The sequence below is a fragment of the Curcuma longa genome, chromosome 21 (assembly GCF_044706935.1).
Source record: "Curcuma longa cultivar G26 ecotype Majalengka, Jawa Barat chromosome 21, ITB_CL_G26_1.1, whole genome shotgun sequence".
Classification (NCBI taxonomy): Eukaryota; Viridiplantae; Streptophyta; class Magnoliopsida; order Zingiberales; family Zingiberaceae; genus Curcuma; species Curcuma longa.
Window position 1 is genome coordinate 2,565,070 of NC_133881.1, and position 23,498 is coordinate 2,588,567.

Below are 23,498 nucleotides of genomic sequence, written 5' to 3' on the forward strand. Positions count from 1 at the left end.
TATCATTATAAGCTGACATTTAAATCTATCGAGCCTAAGTTGATCATCGGGTGGACCACGGATAAACTGCATAAGTCGGACAAGGTAAACTAAGCAAGCCAGTTAGACTTAAGTGGTTGGGTAAACCAAGTATAAGGTAAGCCGAGTACACTGAGCATCGCGGGACTAGAACACAATGATCCCTGAGTATAGCGAGTGAACTAGTTACCATCTGACCTGGGAAAGTTACACAAGTTGCACAAGCCGAGTAGACAGGGTTAGCTAAACAGGCCGAATGGGTCGTGTAAAGAGTGACTGGGCTTCGGTCCTTGAGGTAACGTTGACCATGAACTCCTACACTGATCAGGTTGGACCGTCTATTGACTTACCCTTTTATGTCAGGTCCATACAAGACTTATCACATCAGCATGCTTTGTAAAAGAGTTAATTTCTACTGGTTTTATATTAATACAAATCATGATTTTGAGCCAAATTAAATAAGTTTCTTTCGGCTGCTACGAGCTCAACTCTCGATTGAGGTCGAGGAGGATCACAACGTCGAAGAGAACAACACCCACAATAATTAAACACGATTAGCCGTCTTTGTCTTTGTCTTTGTCTGACCATATCGAGCAGGTAATTAACCACGCAAGGCCAGTGATATGATCACCTAACCTCGACGACGACAGCAGTACCTTCGCCGACGACCACCGCACCTCCCGCGGCCTCCTCCGCCGACCACGCCACCAGGCGCCTGCACGTCGGGCACGACGACTGCAAGCCCAGCCACTGGTCGATGCACCCCACGTGGAACCCGTGGCCGCAGTCCGGCAGCACGCGGACCTCCTCCCCCTTGGCGAACTCCCCCAGGCAAATGGGGCAGTCAGTGGCCGCAAACCCCCCGGCGGCGGCCCCCGGCCCGTACACGACCACCGGGATCCGCCCGAGCGCCTGCTTCTTGTTCCCGGCCGGCGCCGCAGCGCCGGCTGCGGAACCGGCTCTGCTGCTGCTCCTCCCGGACGAAAACCGCCGCCGGGCGCAGCGGATCGCGAACCGCACCATGGAGTTCAGCCCCAGCACGATTATCAGAGTGCACAGAAGCGCGGCGAGGACGACGACCAAGCTCGAGTTAAAATAGGCATCGTCGCCGACGTCGGCCCCGGCGGCGGCACCTCCAGACACGGTTGCGTTGGGCACGGTCGTAGGCGCCTCGGCCATGTCGGACACAATATAATTAATCCAACGTTAGCCAAGAGAATATATAAAGCACGCACGTCGATCGATCGATGTTGTTTGAGGATTCGGTAAATGCTGAAGCAGGGGCAGGTGAAGATGACCGAAACCACAATAATGCTCGGTCACTTATATGGAACTAAGATTAAGTTTAATGGAGTGGGAGTTGACACTGCTTAATTTATATATCTGTGGAATTTGTTTCACGAGTAATAATTATACACGCATGGACAAGCAAAGTAATTAAGGGACGTCACGTACAGACAGAATTAACTGTGTCGACGACGTTGATTTATTCGAGGAGCGCAGCTGCAAGCATAGATGCATGCATGCATGGAGGGAGGGATGGGCGATCGATCGAGGGAGGGGGAGATCTTGTGAGGGTCGACGAGTCTGTCGATCCTCGTGACGTCCATAAATTCTGCCTGGGTTACTGTATTTTTCACGCGCTCGGTGACTTGAGTGAGTGAGCGAGCGAGTGAACCGGCAGGGGAGGGGACTGATTTGGGACTCGTTTACTTCGACGGAATCTCTCGCGCGCGCGCGGGAGGGAGGGACAAGGTTCCACGTACGACGATGCGTAGACGGTCAAGGTCATGAAGGTGGCCGGCTGGAGGCGTCCGGTTCTTCTCTGGTGTGAATCAGGGTTCGACCCGTCCCACAATGATTATGCATAGCTAGGATTTGATAACTGGAGATTTTTTTTTAAATTTGATTAAATAATTAGATAATCGTATATAAAATTTTTTGACTTCGGATACGAGGACACATCTGATAAAATTCTATTCATATCCATTGATTTTTAAAAATCAACGTCAACTTTGATACACCAACCAACTGTAGTGTTAATATTTTCAGGACGTAGTTGAGTTAATTACTATTGGTGTAATTAATTTTCGGTTAAAGTTGATTAAGTTCAGTTTGATTGAAATTGGATTTTGATGTTTGATCAATATATTAGTTAGGTGTCAAGTAAGTCAGGTTGATCGAATACTTGATGGTAGAAAATTCAAGTGGATCATAGAGGATCAGACATTTGGCACGAGATGGGAAGTCCAAGTGGATCATGGAGGACCAAACACTTAGCACGAGATAGAAAGTCTAATCGGATTAAGATTGATTGTGATCGAAAGTCCAATAAGGAAGTTGTCATGAAGAAAGTCAAGTGGGTCAAGGTTGACCAGACACTTAGCATGAGATGAAAAATCCAAATGGATCAAGGTTGATCGAATAATTAGTGATCGGAAGTCCAATAAGGAAGTTGGCAAGAGAAAAGTCTAAGTCTATCAAGGTTGATCGAACACTTGGTGATATGAAATCTTGGCAGGTCAAATTTGACCATATGCTAGACAACAAGACGTCTTGAAGGTCAAAGATGATCGGATGTCATGCAAAGAAAGTTGGAAACAACATAACAAACTTTCGAACATCATAACTTTTGATTCGGATATTAGAACGGGATAATCTTTGATACTAAATAAAGGTCGTTTAGATATATATCTTTTTACTCAAATCAATTCGATTAATTATGTGTATCAGTCAACTAATTTGGATCAGAACTGAACAAAAGTAAATCGACTAAACTGATCAGGATAATTAGTCGACTGATCAGGATAATCAATCGACTGATGTTATTTTAAAAGTGTATAGAAACGAATCAATTCGACTGATTGGAAAATCAGTCCACTGATTTGAAGATCAGTCGACTAGTTAGCAAATCAGTCGATTAATATTTGAAAATTAATAAATCAGATAGATTTCAGAACGTTCAAAAGTCGTTATTTGGTTGCTGACCATATCAGTTGACTAGTAGGGGATATCAGTCGACTGCTAGGCAGAAATCAACCATAATATCAACTGTATAAGTAAGATTTTATTTGTAGGAGAAGGTGTTAGCTCTTGGGGGTTTGAGGATGAAATGCTGTTGCATTTCCATACCAACAATTATTTCAAGCAACAAGAAATCATCTAAAACAATATCCCATTTGTAAAAGTGTTTTTGCTTTAGTTTTAATTTGTATTCCTATTTCTTGTTGTATTGTTGTGTTCTTGTAAAAACAAAGTTGTGAGAGACTTCTTCACCTCCGAAAAGTATCTGAAAAGGAGGAGTTCATAGTGGAGGTAGATAGCTCGGAGCAAACCCTTGGATTAGTGTCCTCAAGAAGGCGGATACCAAGTAAAATCCAGGAGTTGTGCATATGGAGTCACGTTTGAATCAAAGTTTCTGCGGCACATTCAAACGATGAGCATAATAAGATCAAGACGAGAAGTGATCAGAGCTATTCACCCCCTTTAGCTCGCACGGGTCCTAACAGTTACGACGGGACAAATTTATTAAAGTAGACAAGGATCGAATATTCTCGACGAAGTCGAAATAATGTCCTCTCCCATCATCGCCAACTATAGCTTCTCGATTTATTTCCTCGCAGATAGTCGTGGAACTGACCGTGTAAAGTTGTTGGATGGCAGATTCTATCTTTTGCTGAAGTAATGTTAAACCTTAAAATTTAGTATCACAATGGATATTAGGATAAGGATGAATATCCAAACTTCCAATTGATAGGAAGATGAAAATTAAATTGAATACCCGACAGAAATAAAGATAAATATAATAAATAAAAATAAAGATGGTTGAATTTTAGTAAAATTTATTCATTTATATAATACCATGGGGGGGGGGGGGGGGGGGGGGGGGGGGGGGGGGGGGGGGGGGGGGGGGGGGGGGGGGGGGGGGGGGGGGGGTGACTGCTAAAATAGGGATGGAGTACTATTATAATTATAAATTTTTTTATAATTAACTATGGATTGACTGTTATAATAAGTTAAAATAAATTAATTTAATTTGGAAATATATTATATATTTATAATACTTTTATATATAAACATATTTAAAATCACTTTCAAATTATTATAACATCCATTAAATACTCACTACTACAGGAGTATAGTAACTGTTTAATTATTGTTAGAATTATTTTAGCAACCAATTGTAGAATTATTTTAATATTTTTAAAATGATGTTATAGTCGCCCCGTGTCCGTTAATATCAGTCCTATAACGATTTAAAGGGAGGTAAATTATGATGACCGAGGAATCTCTTTGTATGAAAAGAATTTTGTTCGCATTGTTCTCCGTAAATTCGATCTTTATTTTCACGTGACAATTTGATTACACCGTGGAGAGTATGATCTTCGTAAATATGTTTCTATACAAAGATGTTTTATATATAATTTTTTTGATAAATTAAAATAAAAAATAATTTATTTTAATACATTATAATAATTAAATATAATTTTTTACACATTAGCAATTATTACCTATTAGCTTTATTTATACATTTAAATTAAACTACACTAACATTTCCGTTTTTTATTCATTTATTAATTGCCTATCACCTATAATTTTATTCATTAATTACCTAACATTAATTACTAATACCTATAATTAAAATTATACTAACATTAATTACCTATCACCTATAATTTATCCATTTATTAACTACCTATTAGTTTTATTCATAAGTTATCTATTACCTTTATTTTTCACATATGCATTATTTCTCCCCAAATTTACTTTTCTTAAAAAATAAAAACACGCAATATTTCAAAGATCAGAGGTTCAATATGAAAAATCATAACAGAAGAAACGCTGACTTACAGTCTTACTCATTTCTCCAAATGGAAAGAAATCAAGTTGACAAATGATTTCTTTAAAAAAAAAAATTCTTTTGACACAATTAAAAGATTTTCATTTTATAAAATAAAATCTAAAACTTGAAAATAAAAAATAAAAATATTTAGAACTTTATTAATTTTCAATTCTCTCTTTAATTTTTAATTATTTTTTTAATGAAAAAGCAAGCGAAGACATTTAAAAAGTCAACGGCATTATACATTTTCCCCATTCTTTACTTTTTTTTTAATAAATTCTCTTCGGATAACGTAAATATAAAAAATTAGGGGGGAAAAGTATTTTAAAAAAAACGCGTCTTCTGATTTTGTTTTAAACCCCTTTTGTTTCCTAAAATTGCATTTGTTTTAATTTAAAAGGGAGCGACGCGAGAGCGATAAAAGGGGGGAAGCTTTTTGTTGATTCCGGGGGTTTCTTTTTCTTTTCAATCTTCCGCTCGTTGCTCTGCTCGCTGCTTGCTGATTCGCGTAGCGGAGGCGGAGAGATTTTCGTTAAGGGATCGCCTTCAAGAACCTGGAATTTGCATCTCCCAAACCCACTGCACCGCCCTTGATCCTCCGCGCCTTTCCCGGTTTTTTTTTTCCCTTCCTTTATCCGTTTCAGTTTCTTGCCTTTTTGCCGTCCCGATCCATGCTCCCAATGTACTTCCGTGTGTTCTGTTTGTGATTCCGCGGAATTCTTACTGTGCTTTCGTGGATTTGGGGTGTCGGATTTTTTTGAAAGAGTAGAGAAAAATTGGAGTTTGGGCTGTCGGGGTGTGGTTGCTGGCATGGGCGACCTGCAGGGCAGGCCGCCACTCGCCGAGGAAGGATCTTTGGAAGAGGTTTGCCAACTGATGCAGCCGCCGCCGCCGCCGGTTGACCCCGACCCGTCAGCGATCAGCGCGGAGAAGTGGCATGTTGCTGAGAAGGCAACCCAAGATGTCCTCCGGTGCATTCAGCCGACGGTGGTGTCCGAGCAAAGGCGGAAAGGCATTGTCGAGTTCGTGCAGAAACTTTTGAAAAGATGTATTGGAATTGAGGTGACTTTTAATCTTCTTGTTTCTTTTTTGATATATTTATATTTATATATTTCAAAAATCGCGTTTGTGTCCATCCCCCCTACTGCTTATTTCACGCATTCTCAGTAATTATATTTGATAAATTTTTTTGTTCGAAAATCCTGGTTGTGTTCATCCCCTGCAGCTAATTTCACATATTGAGTTGTTATATTTGATTCTTTTTCTTAATTTTTTTTGTTAGAATTTCTCAGTCGTTATCCCTTTGATCGACTAGAAAAAATTGAATCGCAACGATATGCTTTCATTTGATAGCTTGTCGGCTACAATCTAGGATATTCCTGAAAACTGCGGTGTTTGTTTCTTTAATTTTTTTTTTTCAATTGCAAGACTATAAGACTGTATGTTATTCTTGATTCGTTTTCAGGTTTGATTTCACAGGACTTAAATATTTTACCGATGTACATTTTCTTTTTGATTGAAGAATTGAAAGGACATTTTCTCTTAGTTATGATAATTTTATGTTCTTAATAGTTCTAATAGACCGGTTATTCCTACCTTTAAAACTAACAGCTCTCATTCATCTTTAGATCGTGATTGTGTTAACTATTTGGGATGATCTTATTGCTCCACTAAGCATTATGTAATGCCTTATCACTAGTAATATACAAATCAGTTAAATCAATTCAACATTCCAATTCTAAAATGGAAAAAAATGAGAGAAATGATAATAGAAGTTTTACTTGGTGAAAATGCTTCTATCTTATGGATAAAATTCTTCATATGAAGTCTCAGGCGTTGCTATAATGTGTTTATGGAAAAAAGAATGTGGCAGTTGTATTTAGTAAATCTGCGTAATTATTTTGTTGTTTTTGTCAGGTTCAGTGAATGATGTCAAAGTAGAGTGCACTTGGGATTTGGATAAACTTGGATTTTTTTTAATATTTCTCTAATTTTTTCTCATAGCTTTTCTCAAAGTTTTCCGAATAATGCATGTAATAGGATATATGAAGTAGTTCATTTTTTCTAAAGTTATCGTTATCATAAAATCTGATGAACCATCTCCTGCAAAGTAATATAGTGCAGTAGAAAACTCAAATGTAGGGCTAAATGGTTGCATGCATTTTTTTTTATCTCCAGGTAAAGTCTTTTGTTGATCTAGTATTATGTTGTTGAAGTTGGAAAAATGATTGTTCACTACGAAGTGTAGGTACATATTTGGAATACTGTAAATTGCAAATGGATGTCTCTAAATTCACCATACAGGAGCATTTTTTGGTCCTTTTGGGAGTTGCAGTCATCAACTGGATCTTGTTGAATCAAGTATGTGAAATGATTTCGGTAGTGTTTTGAAGTTGACACTAAAAGGAGTATCTTGGGTTCTGCATTGTGTTGTATTCTTAAATGAGGGTCCTAATTTTAATAACAATACTTCCTATATGAATCTGTGTTACTTGTTAAATGTTTTTTTATGCTTGAATTGTTGCACATACTTTACTTTAACCAACACATTATTATTTTTCATCTGTTTTATTAAGCATTGTAGAATCTCTGTTGGTTAAACATTACCATATGGTCCATTATTTGCTTTACCTGTCTCCTGACTTTGGAATACAAATATTCTGCAGGTGTTTCCATTTGGATCAGTTCCATTGAAGACTTACCTTCCCGATGGAGATATTGATCTTACTGCAATTGGTTATCCAAATTCTGAAGATGTTCTGGCAAATGAAGTATGGTCTGTTCTTGATGGAGAAGAACAATACAAGGATGCTGAATTTGAAGTAATGGATGTGCAGTGTGTTAATGCAGAGGTTCTTCATTCTTTTCAAATTTGGTTTGTTTGGTTTGTTGACATTGAAATAATCATAATATGTTTTTCTTACAAACTTTTAGCTGCAATCTCTTTTCCCAGGCAATCTCTTTCATCTCCAACAATATCTGGACATGCAGTTCTCTTTTCCTAACTAATTGTTAGGAGATTCAACTTTTTCTCCCTAAGAGGAGCTCTAACTATCCCTTCTCCAATGGATCCATCTTTTTTGTATGCTCGTAACATACTGGGTTAATATATGTGGTAGCTTAGGACCTGTTAATATGTAGTTATCCATACAGATCATGCATCTCTGATGATACTATATTTTACCTGAAGATGGTTAGATATCTATTAATTGCTGCAATATATGGGTGGTGGGTATTTGAAATATCACCATGGAACCTTTACTTGTACAATTTAAGTATTGAGCTAGTTATTTACAATCTCCTTTTCTTAATGGGTCCACATCATTAGGTTGTTCACGTCTGATTTTCTGTCAGGGCTTTAATTTTTTAAAACAATGAAAACTAATGATGACTTGTTCTATGCACTATGAGGTTTGGTGAAGCAACAATAGCTATGATTAACATGACTTGGTTTTTTCTTCTTCTCTGTTGATTATCTATGTGTTTACTACACTAATTAACTCTGTCACAGTGTGTGACACACAATGGTAATAAGTATCTATCTCTTTTTCTATCATAAGAACTGTTCACTGAAGCAAATATATTTACATGGATATGCTGATACATGACTATTTGCTTATCATGTTTTGATGATTGATGGTTGGTTTTATCATGGCAGGTCAAACTTGTTAAATGTCTTGTCGAGAACATTGTTGTGGATATATCCTTCAATCAGATTGGTGGGCTCTCTACTCTTTGCTTTCTAGAGAAGGTACAAATAAAAAGCTAAAAGCCTTGATAGTGCAATATTGGAATCAAAAATTGATTTTCTCGAATCAAGTTGATTTATATGCTTAGTTTACATCTTTTTATATGATCTATATTGTTCTCTCATAAATTCAGATTTGTTGCTTGTTATAGGTTGACCAAAAAATTGGCAAGGACCATCTATTCAAACGCAGTATAATATTGATAAAAGCTTGGTGTTTCTATGAGAGTCGTATTCTTGGGGCTCATCATGGTTTGATTTCTACATATGCACTGGAAACACTTGTTTTGTATGTTTTCCATCTCTTCCATAAATCTCTGGATGGTCCTTTAGCGGTGGGTGTTCCATGGATACTTGACCATGTTTTAAGGAATCCTGTTCTATTTTACTGATTTTTTGCTGCTAGTGTCTTAATAATGATTACTTAAGTTTCAAGAAAATGTCTGTATCTAGGTTCTGTATAGGTTTCTGGACTTCTGCAGCAAATTTGAGTGGGATAAGTACTGTGTTAGTTTACAGGGCCTGATTTCTGTTTCGTCATTGCCAGAACTATTAGTAGGTAAGCAGATGCTCTATTTCACATCCTAGATTTTTTATTTGATAAAATAGTTATATGTGGTTCTTGATCATCAAAGATTCTTTGACAGCTGATGTGCCAGACTTTAATGGGAGTGATTTACTGTTTAGCAAGGAATTTATTGAGGAGTGTGCCGAGATGTTTTCAGCTTCTTTAAGATTGTCTGCAACATCCCCCAAGGTGTTCGCAAAAAAGCACCTGAATATTGTGGATCCCCTAAAACAGAATAATAATCTTGGACGCAGTGTCAGCAAAGGTTGGCCTTATACTTTCTCAATTTCTTTGAATTTAATTTGAAATGGTAGCTTCTTTGACTTTGGCATCTTATAGGTGTGCTAATTTGCAATTCCCTTTCAAATCTCAGGCAACTTCTATCGCATTCGAAGTGCATTTGCATATGGTGCTCAAAAACTTTGTCGGATATTAAAGTCACCCACGGAAAATATTGTTTCTGAGGTTGGCACATTTTTTACAAGCACTCTGGAGAGGCACGGACCTGGAGAAAGACCATATGTTCTATCTTCATCTCCTAACTTGTTAGACTCTGAATTTATTCAAGATACTGCGGTTCGCCGGACTTCATCAAGAGACTTGAGTTTGGGTGGTTTGCCAATCAAGGATTACAATGCCATATTGTATAGGGAACTAATTAATATCAAGATCTCAGATATGGATAGGTCTGACACTCAATCACAATCTGACAGTGTTGAGGGTTTGGATTCAGAAGTAAGGGCATCTGCTAGTTTAGATGCTTTGAGTTTGACTGCTATTGAAAGTCCAACTGCTTCTCCATCTCATGATTTGATCGTTGACTCATCTTCTGGAGATCCATATTATTCACCCCCATTACTCTTCCATGTAGAAATTGGTTCCAAGGATGTGATACTTGATCCTTTAAACTCGAGAGACACTGCAAATGAAGAAGCATCTTTGAACAGATCTACAGCCTCTAATGCGGAAATTAGGTATGAAACTGAGCTACTTGGTACTGGTAACTCAAATGAGGACGATGGAAAAACTAGAAACTCCAAGTTCAGCAAATTATCAGATCTCGTTGGTGAATTCAATGTACATTATAGGAATCTTCTATATGCTCTGGATTCACAGGGGCAAGAGTATTTTATGAATCAATACATTATGCCCGTTCAAGGATCATCCCCTGCCCAATATAGGAGTATTTACATGCATATGGCAACAAATAATCTAGTTCCTGTGTCGCCGTATTCTCCTACTGCCTACTCTATGAATCAATCCTTGATACCTGGTGTTTATTGTGCTAAAGATGTCCAGAAAAGGGGAACTGGAACATACATTCCTGACCCGGTATGTACTTTGACTTGTACTGGTAAACTTATTATTAGCACCTAATAATTTTTTTAAGACTCCTAATGCTCCTAATACATTCCAGTCAAATATTTTTTTACTAGAATCTATAGAGTTATAAACTCTGTTAGAGAACTGATGATCAATGATATAATTTCAGAGCCAAGAGTTTTTTTTCAGCAAAAAAAAATACAGAATTTTCTTCTTTGCATCCCTTTTTCTTTTTGTAGGTATTATTACTGGCTCTGAGGTTCTTCATTTGTTAAATTTTGTAGAACTCTCGCTCATACAGAGAAAAACAATCATATGGGAAAAGAAAGAATTCAACTTTTTCAAGATCCCGATCCCGCAATAATAGCCATTTGGATGGACAACAAGATAGGAACTTGTTTGAAGAAGGAAATGATGAACCATTGCCGCAATCACTGTCACCTGTTTACAGTGCAAACGATCATGGAAAACTGGTGTTTGGGTCTTTTGATCCTGTTCCATTAAGAGGCTTCTCAGAACAAAGCAGCAGACATGAAGTAACTAGTCCTGTGCCGACAAATCAAAGACCCTCATCAAACATACAATCTGGAAGGCAAGAACTTTCCAAAGGTTTTATGTTTCTATCATTGAAAGAAGCAATTCATGCATATCTTCATCCATAGTATCCAACAAACTATGCACAAATAACACAAGCGAAGCATTGCACGGAGTGGCTGTTTTAATTGAAATTTTGTTCAGTCAACTTAATCGCTCTGATTAACTCATATCGAGTTGTTAACATAAATAGGAAAATAAACAAGCATGAGAATGAAGACTGCAGGTGCAATAAATGTTAGTCTGTGTAAATAAGTCTGATTGGAATGATAAATGAATCGATCTTTTTGGCTTGACCAAGCAACAATTTGTGTATAACATATTTTCACCCACCCATTTGACAAATTCTTCCATGTTTGAAACATGCAGGGTGACTCAACCCTATCAGCTAAAAGATGAAGATGACTTCCCTCCTCTGAGTGGCTAAACCTCTCCTGGGCACTGTTATCTGAAGGTAAAAAGAGGGACATGTATCGCGAGAGCTGCAAAGAATGTTTATCTGATTCTTGTAACAAAATTGTTTCCTGTACATTCTACAATTTTCCCCCCGTTTTCTTTGAACCACCCCTTCGGCCGGGTGCATACAAATTTGTTTTCCTTTCTGTAGCAGAGGAAGTTGTAAGCAGGAAAAGAAGAAGAAGAAGAAGAAGAAAGTTACTTATATCCATTGGATAGTATTCAAATAACATACCAGTATGCTGACTTAATATATGTTATAGCCCAAGTTGAATTGCATAAAATTCCTTTTTAATTCAATTGTTCGGGTACATGTGCATCATTATTGCAAATATTATACCACCAATAATTCCAACTAATTAAAAAAGTAATCCAAATCGTGATCTTGTTGGTGATGGTAGATGGCACGCTTTTCTTAAAATAATAGCAAACAGAATCTAAGATTATTTCTCTGCTTTAAATAAAAATAAAATTAAGTAGTTGGAGAATGTTTTTTTTTTTCTTTCTTTCAACTTGAGACGACACAGTTTCAAATGCAATTCTCTCTAAGTTGAATTTGTAAATAATCCTTAATGGACAGGGACAAACAATGACCTAAAGCTAGAAGTCAACTTGAAAATCAGATCAAATGAAAAAGGAGGCTATGGCCCCCACACAATCGCTAAAGGATCGTGGGGCCAAAGGCTTTCCATTATTGATGAACTATGGGTCCCACCGTAAATGAAACCCAATGATATTTGTTTTGACAATGCCATTAATTATTGCAAGCGACTTGACCACTTCGATACGTCAACCTTATCCTTTATTTTTTTTTTTTTACAAAAGTTAACAAAAGTTAAAATTTTACTATGAAAACATACTAATAGTTGCTATAAATGTTTTGTGATTTTAATCAATTTAAATAATTCTAACTAAATTGATAAAGAGTATTTTGATATAATAGTATTTAGATTTTAGATTTATAATTTAAAATTTTAGTGAAAATAAATTTTTTTAAATAATAAAGTTAACAAGTAGCTTCTAAATTCTAAATCTTGAATTCTAAATAAACTCTGAACACTAAATAGTTGATTTCTCACATTATAATAACTACTAAGTAGCTAGCTTCGTATAACACTTAACAAGTAGCTTTTACACTTTGAGATTATATTTTAAATCTTTTAATCTTAAACTTTGAATATTATTATATCAAAATATATTTTACCAACTTGATCAAAATCATTTTAAATTTATCAAAATTATTTTAAACCAAGCTGTGAAGCCACCTTATAAGTTAACAGGGTTATAGCCCGGGGGGGGGGGGGGGGCCGACAATGTCAGAGAAGGAAAAAAACTTGGATTTATATTAAAAGAAAGTTACAAAGAATGAAGAAGGTATTATGGGGTCTTCTAACCCACAATCGGAATATTGAGTAAATCACCGAGGCTGGCTTCGCCATTGGTATGACTAACTGCTACAATAATGTTAGAAATAAATAATAATATTATAGTAGTTATCCAATATCTTCTATATATTGTAATAGCTATTATAATAACGCTAGATATAAATGGTGTATTTTTTTTAATATCTATTTGATATTTCTTTTAATTTAGGACGTTCTTTAATTTTTATCTTTCTTTTTTTTACTTTACTTTACTTTTCTCTTTTTGTTTTCTAAAAGAAAGATCACGAAATGCAAAAGGAAAGAAAAGAAGGGAGTAACAAAAGCATTGACTTAGAAATAAACCTTTATCATAAAGTTACTCCAAATAATAGGACGGTGGACCTCCAAATAAATCATTCGATTGAATTCAATAACCAAACTAAGTAGTAATTATCTCATTTACCATTTAAAATATATTTATGACTTAATTATTCCAATTTCTAAATAATATTATTTATTTGATGTTTTTATACTAAGCTAATTTCACTAATTAAATAAATATTTAATTAATGAAACATCAAAATCATATTTATTAATGTATATTAATTAATATGTAGACAATGCCAAGATCTCAACTTACATCAAGCAAAACATAACAAGCTAAGCCTTTTTTTAATTAAAAATAATAGAATAAAAATATATAAAATAATAATAATAATATATATAATTTTAAAATGGCCAAATCAAATATACACAATGCCGTACTCCACTTCCCTCTTCTCTCTCAACTGCCACGTCTCCCTTTCTCTCTCCTCCCCTTCTTCTCCACAACACTCGCCTCTTCTTCAAATTTCAAATCCCTTCGTCTTCCTCGTCGATCGCCTTTCAAATTTCTTCCTCGTTAATGGCGGAAATCGGGCGCAGCAGTAGGTTCTTCAAGTTCAGACCACAACACCTCGCGGCGGAGGCATCCCTTCTCGATTAGTCTGAGTTCGATCTCAAAGGGATCGATCGATTTCCAACAGCTCGTGGGTATTCTGATCTCTCTGTGAGAATCGATGGTTGGGAAGTATCGCCACGACTTCTTCTTCGGGACGGCGGTGCAGATGGCGCGGATCATGCTCCGGATCCACTACTCCAGGCTCTTCTGGCAGCTCTTCGGCGTCTTCAACTACGAGAACCACGAAGGAAAGCCGCGCATCGTCTAGCGCACCCACCGCCGCTGCTTTCTGTTAATTGGTCTCCTCTTGCTTCCCGCTTCTTAATATTTCCTACCGCTTCTTCACGTTTTCTTTCTTGTTCTTGGTCTCTGATCGGCCGATGAGGCCGCGGCCGGTGGAGAGGCCGCGTGCGGAGCTCGTCGACGATATGAATGGCTACGTCGAGACCGATCCAACTGGTCGCTACGGTCGTGTAAGTTCATTGCTATTTGTCATTTCTGCTCTGTTTTTCTGATTGTCCTAATTATTTTACTCGATGGATTAATGTTATGTTTTTTGTCTTACTAATGATTTATGATTAAATTGCTTTGTAACGCATAGATTACAACGTTGATCGACAAAAAAAATCCTTTATCTTCTGTGATTCATACATTAATCATTCCTCAAAATCATGGTTGGTTATACACTAGTCCTTCTCTGAATGTCTGCTTGTTGGGTGGATTAATCCTATAACACTCATAACTGTTGCAGTAGATGGTCTGGGAGGATCTAGATTTGCCAGTGCAAACATTATTTTAATCGAAGGCAAGTTCATGCATTAAATGTTGACGGAAGTTCCAGAGTTTTATAAACTTGCAATCTCAAAGTTTCAACGTTGCCAAAGAAACTCTGCGCAAGTTGAAAGGTGGAAAGTGATTAGGATTACAAAGCCTCTGGAATTTTTAATTATATTGAAACTCTGACAGGAAAGTAAATCACTATCAAAATGAAGCCTTTCTGATTTCCCGCATGAATTTTATCCACTTCCATGATAAACGAAGGAGATCATTCATAATTCACAAATTTGCAAACATTTCTCATCGATTGTTTTTTCTTTCTGCTTTGCACTGCAGTTCGATGAAATGCTGGGGAAGGGAGCCATGAAGACAGTGTATCCTTCATTGCAACCAATCGAATCATCATTGTTACAATGAATCAATAGTTAAGACTTGGTGATGATAACAGTACCTTGATTCAAAATACTCAGCTATAGAGCATTTGATGAGCTAAATGGCATTGAAGTGGCCTGGAACCAAGCCAAAATCTGCAACGTGATGCGCTCTCCTGAAGCACTGGAGCGCATGTACTCAGAGGTCCAGCTTCTCAGCTCTCTCGACCATGACTCCATCATCAAGTTCCACGCTTCTTGGATTGATGTAGAAAACAGGACTTTCAACTTCATCACCGAGATGTTCACCTCCGGCACCCTCCGAGAGTATATAAGCTAGCACTCGCATACTACTTGAGCATGATGTAGACTCAAAATTAACTGACCTTAGGCAATGGTTTGATCAGGTATCGTCAAAGATATCCCCGAGTTGATGTCAAGGCTGTCAAGAGATGGGCACAGCAAATCCTTCAGGGACTGGTATACTTGCATGGCCATGACCCTCCGGTTATTCACAGAGACCTAAAGTGTGACAACGTTTTTGTCAATGGCCATCTAGGCCAAGTCAAGATTGGTGATCTCGGCCTCGCTGCCATGCTCCGTGGAACACAGTGCGCCCGCAGTGTCATAGGTAATCTGAATTAGCATAAATCTGATCAAATTAAACAGGCCATTCCATTTGCTTCTATTCATTTCAGAGCTTGTAGATCTGTTCTTGTTTGGTTGAATCGAGTTTGTTTCTTAATCAGGTACACCAGAGTTTATGGCACCGGAAGTTTATGAAGAGGAGTACAATGAGCTTGTTGATATGTACTCATTTGGAATGTGTGTTCTTGAGATGCTTACCTCTGAATACCCCTACAGCGAGTGTTCAAATTCAGCTCAAATTTACAAGAAAGTTACTTCAGTAAGAGCTTGAATCTCTAATTTCTTAAACAAATCTTGCGTCAATGCACCCTTCCAACGTCAATGTAGTTACTGAAAAAGATAAATTGATCTACTTCGAAGGGAAAATTGCCGGATGCATACCATGGCCTCAAGGATCCCCAAGCAAAGCGTTTCATTGGAAGGTGTTTAGAGAGAGCCTCTGAGAGAGCATCGGCCACGGAGCTCCTCCTTGATCCCTTCCTTGCACTTGAAGATCATCGTACTTCCTTATCAAGATTCAAAAATCCAGCCCATGTTTTTAACAACGTTATTATTGCATCAGGAGCACCCAATCATATGCAGGTGGCAGACGATGATCCTGAACCCGATACTGATCCCGTACCGCAGGCTGCTAACATGACCATCACTGGCAAGATAAATCCGGAAGATGACACTATATTTCTCAAAGTGCAAATTGCTGATCAAGAAGGTGAAATTCCTCCTCCTCCTCCTTGTGAACACAGTTCAAGTCCGAATAATACTGACTGCGTGCGCAATTGGTGCTATCAGGGAAGATGAGCAACATATATTTTCCGTTCGATACTGTCGAGGACACGCCATTGGACGTGGCGAATGAGATGGTGAAGGAACTTGACATAAGGGACCGAGAACCATCAGAGATAGCAGAGATGATCGCCCAAGAGATCACAAGTTTGGTGCCTGGTTGGAAAGAAGATAGCGAGGAGCGCCACCAAGTTTACAACTTTGTTGATGACAAAGAAGATCGAAGCAACCATCCCTTCTACTACCTCTCCTCCCCTACATCTTCCCAAGGTCCAGTTGCCTTTGGCATGAGCTCCTCCCAAGGATACAACCATCTCCAAAAAGAATTGACCAGAGGTATAGTGTGTTCTATGTTACATATTTTGATGCTGCGCTATGAATTTCTTATGTGATCTGAAGTTAGCATGTGATCAAAAATTGGAGATAACGTAATCGCTACTGTAGAAAGGTAAATGGTGGTAAATCGTGTGCTCAATTGAATGGAGTTTTGTGCAGATTGCTCATTTCTGGACGACGACGACGATATGAGCTCTGTTCGCCCAATTAATTACTCTGCTATGAACTACAGTGATCAAGAACTTTGTGCAAGTTTCGACCAGGGAGATCAGAACGGCCTAAATTCGGCGAGATTCTGCAGGCTGCGGTAGCGACCCACCAGGAGATGCCGCCACCACCACCACCACCACCACCACCGGCGGCTGCTTAGGAACCAGTCGATGCTGGACTTGCGAAGCCAGCTGCTGCACCGGGCGCTGGTGGAGGAGCTGAACAAGCGCACGTTTAAGACGATTTGCGCCGTCGATAACATAGGCTGCCAGGTGCCATGCTCGTCGTCGTCTTCAGCCCGCTGCAATTATCATCGTCGTCGGAAGCAAAGCAAGGACCCGATTCACCTGCAGCTCGAGGAAGAGGTTGAATGAACAAGACCGTAAGGTGATTGTAAATACTAGGTAGTTGCTATCCGTCAGATGTCTCTGTTTCTCTATCTTTGTCCAAACGATCGAGCAAAAAGTTTTGCAAAAATGTTTATCTCAGTGACAAAGATTGTAAATAGATAATTTTCGACGGAGTAAAGTTGTGGAAGTGAACAAAATACAAACCTTTTACAAAATCAAGATGATGGTCGTGGGGAATTCACAAAATTGTTAGAGAGAATATTAATATCCATCTTTACTGAAGTAAATATCTCATTGGAGAAGCTGCAGTTGGTTACTCTGGTAGATGAACATTACTTCAGCTTTATCAAAATTCATTTTTATTCATTTCAATAATTCTGTTCTATGGAGAATCAACTTAATATAATTAATGTTAAATACACAGGCCCATCTTGGATAATGCTTCATCCTTACGTTTTACTTTTACTTTTTTTTAATAGAAAAATTGTCATTTTTTATTATTTCTGATCAATTAAGGAAAATAAAACTTTGAGGGGCCCTTTTGAAAAAAAACGAAGCGTTCCGTTAAAGCGATGAAGGCAAATGAAAAATTTCCTTCGTCAAAAATATAAATTTATATCCACCGTCTATTTATGAATCTAACGGTTGTAACAGATGCAGAAGCTTCCATAAGTTCGAATACCCGCACCATTTCTCCGCTCTGCTGGCGCGGCAAGCGGAACCGATCCATGGCAGCAGCGGCCCCGCCGGAGGCGGAGCGATCGCGCAGCCTTCGGTTCCGGGCGCCGCCGCCGACTCCGATCGCCACCGGGAAGGGCCTACGATCCTCCGCCGTCGACGATCGCCTGCTCATGGAGTACCTCGAGGGCTCGCTCCGCGTCCCCGACCTCAGTCTACCGGATCTCTATTTCCCTGTGAAGTCGCCTCTCAAAGCCCCAGTGGAGGTCGAACTCACGTCGCTCCTCGCTGGGGACGATTCTGCTGTTAGGAGAGTGCTCGCGGCGGCGGCGGAGGTTGGGGCGGTGCTGGTGACTGGCGTCGATGCGGCGCTGATCCAGGGTGCCAAGGCGGCTATTGAAGCAGGCGGCGCGGTGTTCGCGCTGCCGGAACAGGAGAAGAGTCGTGTTTCGTGGTTTAGGCGGAGAGATGGTGTATGCGACGAGTTTTATTGGCATCGATCTCCGAGCCCTGAGACGGAGCAGCTCCTCCAGCAAATCTTGCCTGACTCTTACCGGACTCTAAGGTCAGCTATTCCAAAATAAGACGCTATTTCATCTTTTTTTTCTCAGGAGAATTTCTTTTTCCATAGGAAAAAACATCTTTTTTTAACAAAAACAATCTTTCCCTTTGGAATCAAGTGATACATCGCATACAGTAGCTTCCCCTTGTACATTAACCTTCTTCTTGTGACTTGATGGATAAAGGACAATCAAATATTATTCTGCTGTTGCAATCAGGTAATGCATTGATATTATGGCTTCTACCAATTGAACATAAAAGATCAAAAGTTTGAAGTAATGTGCACGCTTCGTTGTGCTTTCAGTATCACCTTTTATATGCGCTTCCAGCAATGTGGTTTGCTTTTATCTAGTCTGAATCATGTGATTTTGATTAAAGGACTATAATTCATGTCTTTCTCAACCTTGTGGCTGTGCAGCATGTGTGGTATAGCTTTCTAAATTCTTCTTAATGTCAAAAGAGATCATCATGAAGTTGTAATTGCTTAGTGGTGGTCCCTGCGGCCTGAAAAAAATATAGAAGAATTTTACATCAAGAAGAAAGAGGTCACAGCCATCTTTTTTTGAATAAAACTACCAGCACCATTTTCTGTCAATTCTTTGGTCTATCATTTGTTTTTTGAATAAAAGTGGTAGGATCTTAATCTGTTACTACGAATGTCATATTTCTATGTTATTGGTACCAGAAACATAACAAACATCTACGCATCACGGAAGAGGAAATATAGAGCAATAATGTGGAATAAGAGAGATTTTATGTAGTTTCACAAGCTTGCTTACTTTCACAAATGTGAGAACTTTGTCCTCCAAATGTACATTTCATAACCATCGATTGTCATGTTGTTGGTATTTTTTTTGACACTGCAACACATCACAAGTTGGTTAAACTTTTTTTTTTTATAGATTAAGAAGCTCAAGTGATGCATACAATATAAAATTTGTATTCAGTTGGTTGATCTAACACTTATTTGCAATTTCTGGAAGTACAAGGTTGGGGAGACTGGGTCAAGAACACCAAACCAAGAAGACTCAGTTAAGTTTCCAGTACATGACTTTGCCAGAACATCTGGCCAGGTCGATTAGTTAGGTGATCCATCAACCTGTTATATATCTTTTTGCATGAATTACCTCATATTAAATGTGTTGCCCTACACCCCCAACGTCAGTTTGTTGTCTCTTGCATCTCTGATGTGGAGTTCCCCATAGTTGTGGAAGAAACTGCGATGAAATTGGTTGATCCTAAAAAAACCTCAGTCACATCACATTTTAACCGGTCTTTTAAACTCTCTGGTGCCAAAAATTTTTTCTGTGAGATCAATAATGACTTGTGATCATATGAGTTCCTTCACAGAGTAAAAGCTTATTATGGTGGATACAAATACTCCATTCTTCCTGTCCTCTTGCGTAAAACCTGTCCTCTTGTTCTAATCAATCAGCAAATGCTGGAAGCTCTTCCAAAACAAAAATGATGCTACACTGGGGCAGCAACTCGATTACTAAAATTATTTTAAAACACAGTGCTAGATCCCTTGTTGGGATTGCATAGGTATCGATTAGATTCCACTTCATCTGAAAAATCCTTTGAACTTGAATTATTTTGTGGCTTGTTTTTTCAGAACCCTATTCTTGTTGTTTTCCCCAACTATGAGAAATACTATAATCTAGTCAAAAGTCAGCTAGTTCTGTCATTGTTGCATGCAAACTAAGATTTGAATGATGCTGAATTGTTTTTTCAGAATCAAAATGGAGAATCTTGCTGCTAGGATGGAGACCATTGCAGAGTGCATTACCAAGATTCTCTTTGAAGGTGTTACAAGTCGAACAACCTCTAGGAGATTTAACAATGTTCAGCCAGTCCTCTGCTTGAGAAAATATGAATCTCCTCACCAAAACTACATGAGGGACTTCACTGATGCAAACTCGCTTCTCTCTTATGCTTTGTGTCTCCACATTTCTGCACATAACCAGAATTTTTGCATCCGTCGTCCGAGGGCTCAGCAATTTTCAAAATGTCAGCTTGCGACATACTAGTTACAATTGGAAAACCATTTCAGGTACATAATAAGTTATTAACAGCAAGCTTGCTACATGGTGTTAACACCTTATGTATAGTATGGCTGGTTGTTTTGGCAGCGTTGTCTAATGAATCATTTCACATTTTGTTAAGGATTGGTGCCATGGAGAGTTCAAGACTGCCCTTGGGGAGATGATATGTCGACCGACAGATGACCCAAGTCATTCATTCTCCCTAGAGTACATGTGTTCTCCTCAGGTATTGTCACCTGAGCCTGACTACGGAGCAAAGCCTGTCTCTTTAATGGATCAAATACTAGTAGTGATTGTTCTTGCCATACTATACAAAGTCTGGCTTTGCATTTTCTCCTAGCTTGCATATTGTGTGCTTCTTTTGCTTGTACAAAGGAGCGGTAGACGATTGCGGCTCCATAGTTGCCCACATCGACAGGGATCGAGTGGTCATACCAGAAGGTTTGCAGTCTGCAAAGACAATCAAAGGCCAATATTGGTCGTATACACAAAAAGCTTCAGCCAGGTATCTGAGTGTTGGTTTAATCTGTGTGCTTAAGTTACTTCATACGATTTGTTTTGCCTCTGGGATGAGGTGGCCATTGCTTTCCCTCTGCCCAAATGAGTGATTTTAGAGGATGCTTCTCCCATCCTCGTGTGTTACTGTCATGTAAATTTGATGATTTGATTTTTACATCTGAATATACACAATTTTTTTTTTGTGGGGAAACAATAAATTTACCCTGTGGAACGGTGCGTATATATGTTTAGTGACATAGTTTTTTAATGTATTTTTTTATTAAAAATGTATTTTTTTAATCAATTATTATTATTATTATATATTAATAAATATTTAATTTTTATTATTCGATTAATTTTGGAGGTGATCAATTTGGTTCATGAGGATCATCAAAGCTTATAATTATAAAGCATTATAAAATAATTATTTTATAATTTTTCTTTTTGAATCTTTAAATTTTGAAACTTTTATACAATAGTTTTATTATTAACCATTAGAAATATATCATTCTTTACGTATACAATAAAACGTGAACATATCATCCATTTTAAGAACATCAATATAATATTGCTAAAAAATATTGAACCTTTTCTAAAAATGAATTTCAACCAACATTTCTCATACTTTGGAGTTGATATTTGTGTACTGTATCAAATTCATTGTATTCATAATATCCTAATCTTTCTTTTGTAATGTCGTTGATATTTTACTTAAAATTTCTAAGACATATTTCATTAAGTGTAGATTAAATACGAAATCAAATGAAAGTATTGGCTCTAATAAATTAAATATTTCAATTTTTAATAAAGAGAACTAGAAATATTATTTTAGAAGCATGTTTGGAGCTCTGTGCCATTTGTTTGTCCTTGTATTGTATAAGACTACATGCCCCATTGATCCCTATGATGGTTTTTTACCACCGAATAGGTAGAGGCAGCAACCACCAAGGACAATACAACCAAAATCAAGAGCTTCAAAATAATCAGCAAGAGCAGGTGAAAGTGACCTCCAAAATTTATATTTAAAATCAAATGTATACTCAAATATTTTTCTATCATGGCCTCTTTTGATGGCATACACTACTCTCCCATGCCACCCCTAGCTTTTGAATATAAAATTATTTTTTTATTTGGGTCCACTAGTTGGGTAGGCAAAGAATTACTACCAACCACTCAATTTGAAACTAACTAATATTTTTTTTATTTGATCTAAATCCCAGTGTGGGCAACCACCTACACTGGGCCGACATTGGCTCCGTCCATGATCAAAGTAAATCAAGAAGTATAGATAGATCATGACATATGATCCATCGTCATAAAATTTTTAAATTTATTAAATGTAATGTGCCTTTTCATCTTTTATGTTTTTTAATCAGATATTCAATTCTTATAAATTAATTAATTTTGAAATGGATGGTTTAATGTATATTCTGTCCACTAAGTAAATTCAAAAAGTATGATAACTCTTTTTTGCAAAAAAAAAAAATGAAATTTGTCATCCTAGTGGTCATATACGGTCGGTTTCATGACCATCTGTGAGGAGGTAAATTGAAAAGCTTCAGTTGGTCACGATGGAGGAGGATATTATCTTGGCTTCATTAAAATTCGAATCCTTATCTATTTCTATAATTTTACTTCGTCATAATCAACTCAGTTATACTCTGGAGACTAAGTAGTAGGATAACTCTTAACATGATAATTCAACACCATTAATAGTTTAATTGTTATAAGTATATTTTATGTGGGAATCACATCTTAATTATTTGAGAATGCACCATGCTTCCTAGTTGGCATCAAGTTTTCAGTGTATGTCAATTGGCCAATTGATTTTGGAATAATGATTCATTAATCTAATATTTTTAAATAATCTCATATTTAAAAAGAAGTTATCTATTAATTTATCAAAATTAAAATTGAAAAGTATTCTGTCGCTAGACCATCCCCTGCATAATGGTTCGTCACCATGCAGTCTCACACGATCGATTTCATAATCATTTATAGAAAAAAAAAAAAAAAACAACTGTAATCGATCGCGTCGCTACACCATCCCCTGCATCATCGTCCGGAGGCAGCATGCCTCGTGCTATCGCATCGTAATCTTAAAGCTGATCACACTTTTGACGAACACTGCACGGGGCCGGAGCAGCTGCGGGGTCCACTTCACCGACCACGCACATGCGCTCAGTCAATTGACCGCACGCTCCGCCCAGATCGCACGTGGATATAATAAGCATGACGAACGTATCTTATTCAAAATGATTGCCAATGGCATCTTCAATTTTATTGAGTTTTATTTTTATTCTGACGTCATTTAAAAAGCCACACGGATATATATATATATATAGTGATATATTTTTTAAAAAAAATCAAAGACAAAATAATTAATA

The 23,498-nt window shown here is 37.7% G+C and overlaps 2 protein-coding genes and 2 pseudogenes across 4 annotated transcripts; 3 read left to right on the forward strand and 1 right to left on the reverse strand.

Annotated features, from left to right (window-relative positions):
• Positions 1 to 645: 645 nt before the first annotated feature.
• LOC141815608 (RING-H2 finger protein ATL8-like) lies at positions 646 to 1,197 on the reverse strand. Its single transcript, XM_074703558.1, has one exon. The coding sequence runs from the start codon at positions 1,195 to 1,197 to the stop codon at positions 646 to 648; it is 552 nt and encodes a 183-aa protein (XP_074559659.1).
• Positions 1,198 to 5,671: 4,474 nt separating this feature from the next.
• Positions 5,672 to 11,730, forward strand: LOC141815650 (uncharacterized). Of its 3 annotated transcripts, none has more exons than XM_074703606.1 (9): positions 5,672 to 5,923; positions 7,528 to 7,713; positions 8,520 to 8,612; positions 8,762 to 8,944; positions 9,063 to 9,168; positions 9,257 to 9,442; positions 9,551 to 10,509; positions 10,785 to 11,092; positions 11,464 to 11,730. In XM_074703606.1, the coding sequence occupies exons 1-9, from the start codon at positions 5,672 to 5,674 to the stop codon at positions 11,519 to 11,521; spliced, it is 2,331 nt and encodes a 776-aa protein (XP_074559707.1). In that variant the 3' UTR covers positions 11,522 to 11,730. The 3 variants fall into 3 exon arrangements, with proteins under 3 accessions (XP_074559707.1, XP_074559708.1, XP_074559706.1); XM_074703607.1 differs by having other exon boundaries at positions 10,785 to 11,109; positions 11,464 to 11,499; XM_074703605.1 differs by lacking the exon at positions 11,464 to 11,730 and having other exon boundaries at positions 10,785 to 11,294.
• A 2,038-nt stretch (positions 11,731 to 13,768) lies between these two features.
• LOC141815652 (putative serine/threonine-protein kinase WNK5) lies at positions 13,769 to 17,520 on the forward strand (annotated as a pseudogene).
• Positions 17,521 to 18,018: 498 nt separating this feature from the next.
• LOC141815653 (uncharacterized) lies at positions 18,019 to 21,313 on the forward strand (annotated as a pseudogene).
• Positions 21,314 to 23,498: the final 2,185 nt, after the last annotated feature.

Excerpts from the sequence above, each read along its gene's own strand:
- LOC141815650 (XM_074703605.1), top strand. The coding sequence starts at position 5,672 with ATGGGCGACCTGCAGGGCAGGCCGCCACTCGCCGAGGAAGGATCTTTG. Across the intron at positions 8,613-8,761 it reads CTCTTTGCTTTCTAGAGAAG|GTTGACCAAAAAATTGGCAA; the intron begins GTACAAATAAAA and ends TGCTTGTTATAG. Across the intron at positions 8,945-9,062 it reads CTCTGGATGGTCCTTTAGCG|GTTCTGTATAGGTTTCTGGA; the intron begins GTGGGTGTTCCA and ends GTCTGTATCTAG.
- LOC141815608 (XM_074703558.1), bottom strand. The coding sequence starts at position 1,197 with ATGGCCGAGGCGCCTACGACCGTGCCCAACGCAACCGTGTCTGGAGGT.